General features: G+C 58.3%; 1 protein-coding gene across 1 annotated transcript; it reads right to left on the bottom strand.

Moving 5' to 3' along the window:
- Nucleotides 1–3401: 3401 nt before the first annotated feature.
- Nucleotides 3402–6281, bottom strand: LMXM_19_0270 (conserved hypothetical protein; the record flags this gene model as incomplete). The annotated part of the gene is made up of 1 exon (XM_003874156.1): nt 3402–6281. One exon carries the CDS (start codon nt 6279–6281, stop codon nt 3402–3404), a length of 2880 nt encoding a protein of 959 aa, XP_003874205.1.
- Between the last annotated feature and the right edge of the window lie 255 nt (nt 6282–6536).

The raw sequence follows: 6536 nt of genomic DNA, 5'->3' as shown, positions 1-6536 counted from the left end.
CGGCAAAGCAACAACAAAAAAAAAGATGCACAAGACACGAAGAGGAAGAGGGACGAAGACTCGCTGCGAGAGACGACGCGGTTGAGCTCACCCGTCTCGGATCGCCACACAGACGCACAACGCACACGTCGGTCCCCCACGCACGCAACAGCGATGAGCACGATGACGTCAATGAAGACGATGGGGATGAAGACGGCGGCGGCGCCACACACACATGCCCCACCAGCGCTGAGGTAGAAGATGCACCCAAGCAATGAAAAAAAAGAACAAATGACTGGCCAGAAAAGAAAAGGCAAGCAAGTGCTCAAGATACACGCATGATGGCATACATTGATCAGGTGCCGTACAAAGGCACACCGATGCACACGTCCGAGGCGCAGGTGAGAGGATGGAAGATGTGCTGCGTGGAGCAGAACAACAAACGAAAAAGAGCGAGGTAGAGCAGAGGCAGAGGCAGAAGGGGAGGCGTGAAGGTTGATCGGTGCCAGTTTCTGGCTGTTTTGTTTTTTACTTGCTTGAAGAGTTTGAGATGCACTGCATGTGTGCACCTCCCAGGCATGAAGACATGGTAGAGAGATAGGAGATGGTCACACGAGGTGTCACGCCCCATCCCCTACACGTCAGAGAGGCGCGTCACCATTCTCCAGCCTTGGCTAGAATGGTGAGGAGAGCTAGGCAAGGCGTCTGTGCTCTCGTCTCCCTGCCAAATCATCTGCTGCAGCTCTTTCTTTGTCCGTGCGTTGTTTACTGTTGTTGTTGCTGCGTGCATGTGGGAAGGGGGAAGAAGAGGTAGCGCATCAATCTGGCCACTCGATTCGCTTCGGGAGGAAAGGACTCAGAAGACGCAGGGGATCGGACAGGAGGAGGTGAGGAGGGGCCAGACGAGAGACAACCACACGCACACACGTAACGAAGAAACAGGCACAGAGGCACACATGACGAGAGAAGTAAATAGCGTGGAAATAGGAGGAGATGAGAAGCTATAAAAACGTCAAAAAAGGGAAGAGGGGGGGGGCGCAAGAGAGCAACAGAGAGAGCGCGTGTGCGTGTGTGTGTGGTAACACGGTAGAGGAAACACAAAAAAAATACCGAAATCAACGCGCCACGAGAGAGGGAGGGGATAGCGAAACATTGGCAGGGCAAGCGAAGCGCGCACGCAGAGATAGACACACACACACACACACACACCACATACACACAGGAGACGCCAGAAAATGTATACAGAGAGGGGCCTCGGAGAGAGATAAGGTGTCCAGTGTACGGCACCGCGCAAATCCGTGCACAACAACACCAACAGACTGAACAATCACAATAAAAAGAAAACGGCCCCCGCCACCGTCCCACAGCCCAGCTGCGCCACACGCTAGAGGACAGGGAAGAGAGGAAGAGTGCCTCCCACCAGAGATGCTGTTCTCTATTCCGGCGATATTGCCATTACGAAGCAACAGCCACAAGAACAGCCGCGCTGGCAGGATCAAGAGGGAAAAGGTGAGTCACATTCGCACATCCGCGATACACGGCAAAACACAAAGGGCAGAGAGAGCGCTCACGGCACATGAGGAGCAAGAGGGATGGAGAGACAAACATGTCTAGAAGTTGAAGGGTACTCTCTGCATCAACGAAAAACCATCTGGCATGCCTAGACACAGGCACTGACATACATACACACACACACACATAACAGCGTAGTGTTTCTCGAGGTGGCCCACGCACACCACCCTCGATGCCGACAAGCACACGCGCACTTTAAGAAGAGACGCTGGACACTGCAGAAACCCGAAAACAGATAGGGGAAGAGACAGCCTCAGCGGCAGCCACGCAAAGACACACAGGCGGTGATGGGGTATGTGAGGGGACAGCATCGGTGACACAGAAAAGACGTCGACAAGAACACAAAAAACAGTTCATGAATCGTGAAGCAGCAAAGATAAATCAAAACATAGAGATCTAGAAGGGAGACGAGGTAACGCAAAAGAGGCGGAGACAGAGAGAGAGAGTCGGGCCACGGGAGGGAATGAGCGGAAGGGGGAGAGGATGGATGAGCGATGGTGAACACAACAACAAAGAAGCAGTAGCAGCCGCAGCGGCTCGACAGCAACGCACAGACATAACACGTGTCACTCGCCTTCGAACATAATATGCAAAAGAAACAAAAAAACAAAGAGGGGCAAAGTTCCTGTACAAGGTGGATTGAGCCTCCTAGTAGCACGTGAGTGTGTGTGTTGGCAATGGTGTGGCAGCAAGAGCCTCTGTGAGCACCAGAGCTTTTGAAGAAGAAACAAAACAAAACAAAGCAGCAGCACGAATCAATGAGGAAAGAAAACACGAACAAAAGGCGAAGAATCGCAAGTCTATTGCCGCCACTGCTCAGAAAGACGGAAAACACGGATAGACAAGACGCACACGCGCACACACACACGCACACACACATGCAGGCGCAACCAGGCGGTATCAACGACGGTATCACGACAAAAATGGAAGAGAGGGAGAGATGCCAAAGCAACCTGAAATGAGAGAAACGTGTGCAAGGCGAGAGAAACGGAGAGGGAGAGCCACCAAACGCTGGGGACGCAGAAGACCGCACCGACGCTCACAGCAAACAACAACAAAAAAAATGAGCGCTGTTCGGCACGCCCAACGACAGAGACATCATACACGGTGAAGAAGGAGAGAGGGAGAGACGGCGAATGACCAGAGATAGAGAAAAATGCGGAAGAGAGTCGTAAAGCGCGTGTGTGCAACAAGGGTGATAGAAGCCGCTCGCAGCAGCTGCTGCTGAGGAGAAAACGGCGGCACCCAACAGGGCGCAGGAACGACAAAGGCGACGAAGAAAAGCCAAGGAAGGCGTACACACGCCAGCAAGACAATATATGTATATATATCCATATACATATAGTGAGAGAAAGATACAGAAAGGACGCAGTTGCGATCACAACTGCGGTACAGGCGTACGCGCACACAACGGTATGATCAGCAGAACGCGGCAACGACATCCATGACAACAAATCACGCAACCATCCACACCAAAGATTACATAGATAACATACACGTGTACGTGCACATCTCACCCTAGATGTGCACCTGTGCATACAAGTCTGCGGCCAAGAAGGACGATCACACACACACACACGCACGAATGTACGGGGGCGTGCATGAATGTGCGGTAACCAAAAAAAGAAGAAAGCAAAAATGATCCCCACAAGGCGCCACCGAACCGCAACGTCCCTCGTTCCTGCACACGTACGTGACGGGCAGGGGCGAGCTCGACGAGGCGCCCAGTACGTGCGTGCGTGGCGTCTGTCAGAGGAGTGCAACCGATAAGTATATATGCGAAGAGCGTCGCTGATATCCACATGAAAGATGGTTGTGCGCGTGCGGGGGGGAGGAGGGGGGGGGGGGCATTACCTGGATCGCGTTGGCTTCGCTGGCCTCTCCATCGCGTTCAGCAGTGTCACAATGTCCTCCTCCGTGACCCCCAATTCCTCCATCTCAGTCAGCAGCTGCTGGTAGCCTTGGCACTTGCCCTCCTCGAACCACCCGTGCTCCTTAGAGCGGCAAAAGAGGCAGACGTGCTCGTAGCGACATGTGCTGTACGGGCGGCGACTCTCAAAGTCGCACCGCCCGTAGCCGTGGCCCGGCGAGGCACCTCGGCCGTTGTGCTTCATGCACAGTAGCTTCTCGCTCTTCTCCTTGACGTAGAAGTAGTACGCACCGAAGCCCATGTCCGGCGCTGGAATGCCATTCTTGGCCCACGTGTCGAACAACTCCTGCACCCCACTGACGTGCTGCCGGGAGAAACTGATTATGGTGAGGTGACGCAGCAGCTTTGTCGCGTTGCGCTCCCGCAGCATGTGTTCTGCATCCGCCTCGTCGTGCGGAGGCCAGTGGAAATCCTTGCAGAGTGCCTGGTCGCTGTGATAGTGGTTGTGCTCCATACGCTCCCTGCGCCGCAGCGACTGCGGTGTCTCGCGGAAGATGTGAGTTATGGTGTGCCGGTTGACAAGAGGGGCGGAGAGAGAAGGGCGCTGCGGGCGCGAGCCACCCGGCGTGTAGGGCTGCGAGCGGCTCCCCGACAGCGGCGTCGAGAGCTCCTTGCGCAGGGACGGTGTGTTAGGCGCCGAGCCGCCATGGCTGGAGGTGCTGGACTGACGGACCGCTGCCAAAGCAGGGCTTGTGGTGCTCCCGGTGGTCGTCGTCAGCCCTCCATTGCTGTTCATGCTCCCTTCTTTCAATGGGATCGCTTGCAGCCTCTCTGGCCGAGCCGCAGTCGTGCGCGGCGAGCGGTGCCCTGGTAGTTTGGCGGCCATGGAATCGCTTGTGCGGTTCACAGGCGCCATCGGCGTCGCTGACTCGCTGATCCCTGACGCGAGCCACGGAGACGTGGTCGTTGGCGGCGGCAGGGTGTAGAGGTTGAGGAGTTCACCGCTGCCGCCCTGCCCGGCGTCCGGCAGATCCTCGACGCGCGCTGAGACCTCCGACTTGGTAGACCGCGGCGGCGGCGGCTGCGTCGCTGTGGGAACCGTGTAGGGGCTGCCGCTAGGGTGCGCCAAATCCCTCATCGAGGGCGGCATCGACATCGCCTCTACCGGTGTTACGCGATTTGGCAGCCGCACCCCCGGCGACGTTGGAGGGCGCTGCAGCGGAGTCGCCGTCGTGGTGGCTGGCGACGTAGTGAAGGAGGAGTCCACGCGGGCAGCGGTACTGAAGGCCCGACTAAGATTGTCAATCGTGTTCAAGGCCGCATCGGCGGCGAAGGGCGACTGCAGCAATGTGCTCGCCCGCTCTGAAAAGGACGCGGCAAAAGATGTGGGGAAGTCGGCCAGCAGGCCACTGGCGCCACCGCTGGCGACAGGTTGCGTCTCGACATCGCCGGACGTATGCCAGTTGCCGGTGATGGCTGCGATGCCGCCAGAGAAATTTGGACCCTGTACGTTGTCCGAGTTTTCGTCCTCGTCCATCCCCGGCAACACCGTCCGGATCGCCTCCTCGATGCCCCAGTCAGTCACAGAGCGCCGCTCGCGCAGCGAGCCGCCTATCACGCGCTCACCCGCCGCCCCCACCGGCAGTGTCCCCGTGCTGCGCTCCACCTGACCGAGCAGCGTCTCAATCTCGGACGGCTGCGAGTGCAGCGACCCGCCGAATGCGGAGGCGCCAAAGCTGATGTTTTCGCCGACATGAAACGAATCGAGGGGCGAGGACTCGGCATTCACGGCGCTAGTGACAGCGAACGGCCGCGGTGGCGCTGGAGCACCTGCGCCTGGTGCGGAGGAGGCGAGGCGGGCGTTGACGGAGGGCACTGTCGTGGTAAACGCCAGCGGTGCGGCCGTGAAATGCGGAGGTGCTTGGGCAGCAACATTTGCTTCGGGGCCACCACCGTCTGCTGCGCTCGCGAGGGGCGACGGTGTAGCTGACTTGGGAGCAAGGAGCCCCGCCAGCGCGTCGAAGTGGGAGGCGGCAGTGTAAACCAGTGGGGGTGCGTTCGGCGTTGCTGCGCCACCGTTCGCGCTGCGCGGTGTTGGGGTGGCGTTGAAACCCCAGCGAAGCGCTGGGGTGGAGCTAGGGCTGTGGATGGAAGGAGGCACAGAAGGTGCGGCGCCAGGAGGAGGCGGTGATGCTTCCATCGGCTTCAAAGAGTGGCTGCTGGCGCTGCTGTTTGCCTTAGCGTGGCGCGGCTGCGGAATAAAATCCCGCGAGGTGGCGGCGGCGGCTTGGGCAGACAAGGTGCCCTGCCCCATCTGCACGCTGCGCGGCGGTGGCGGGATTGTCGGCTCCGTCGCCTCTCCGTACCCACCACCGGCCCCATAGCCACGACGGCCACCGCCATTGGCGTTATTACTGCCATTGCTGTGTGGTCCATGAGCGTTGACGGTGTTCGTGCCGAACGCGTTACCCTGGTGGTTGAGTTCGTTGTTGGTAGCGTGCGAATTGGGGGCGTTGCTGCCCCAACCGCCGCCGTGGCCACTGCCGGAAATGCCGAACCGATTACTGCCGCAGCCGCCGTTCGTGTGGAACGGTGCGGACGGCGAGTTGTCAGCGGCAGCGGCGCCACCAGAATTCCCGCTGCCGCTGCCACGACCGATTGCCGCAATGACAGCGTCTGGCGCGTGCCCATACTTGCGCTTCTCCACGCTGTGGTGATGGTTCGCGTTGTTCGGGTTTTTGTCTGAGTTGGACCCGCGCGGATGCGTCAGTCCTGCGTTGTTTTCGCGGTTGCTCGCCTGACTGTCAAGCGTGCGTCGACTCACCCACTTCGCTGTCGAAGGTGGTCGATTCGTCTCCATGGTGGCGCGATGAGGAAGGCGGCCGTCAATGATACAGAAAATGATTACAAAGAACAGGGCAACAACGCACCAAAAAAGGGCGCACGCCTCCGCAGCAGTTATGCGAAGCACACGGCGATGGGGAGCAAAGCAGGCGAAACAACCCTCAACGTCTCTTCGACAGCACCACGGAAGCAGGCAGCACCACCACAACCCGACGAGGCGCAACGGGTGAAGCGAAAATGACGGGAAAGGCGACAGAGAAAGAGAAGACGC

This window comes from Leishmania mexicana, chromosome 19, assembly GCF_000234665.1.
Source record: "Leishmania mexicana MHOM/GT/2001/U1103 complete genome, chromosome 19".
NCBI lineage: Eukaryota > Euglenozoa > Kinetoplastea > Trypanosomatida > Trypanosomatidae > Leishmania > Leishmania mexicana.
The sequence above is the reverse complement of the archived record's forward strand: the minus strand, read 5'-3'. Positions and strand labels throughout refer to the sequence as shown.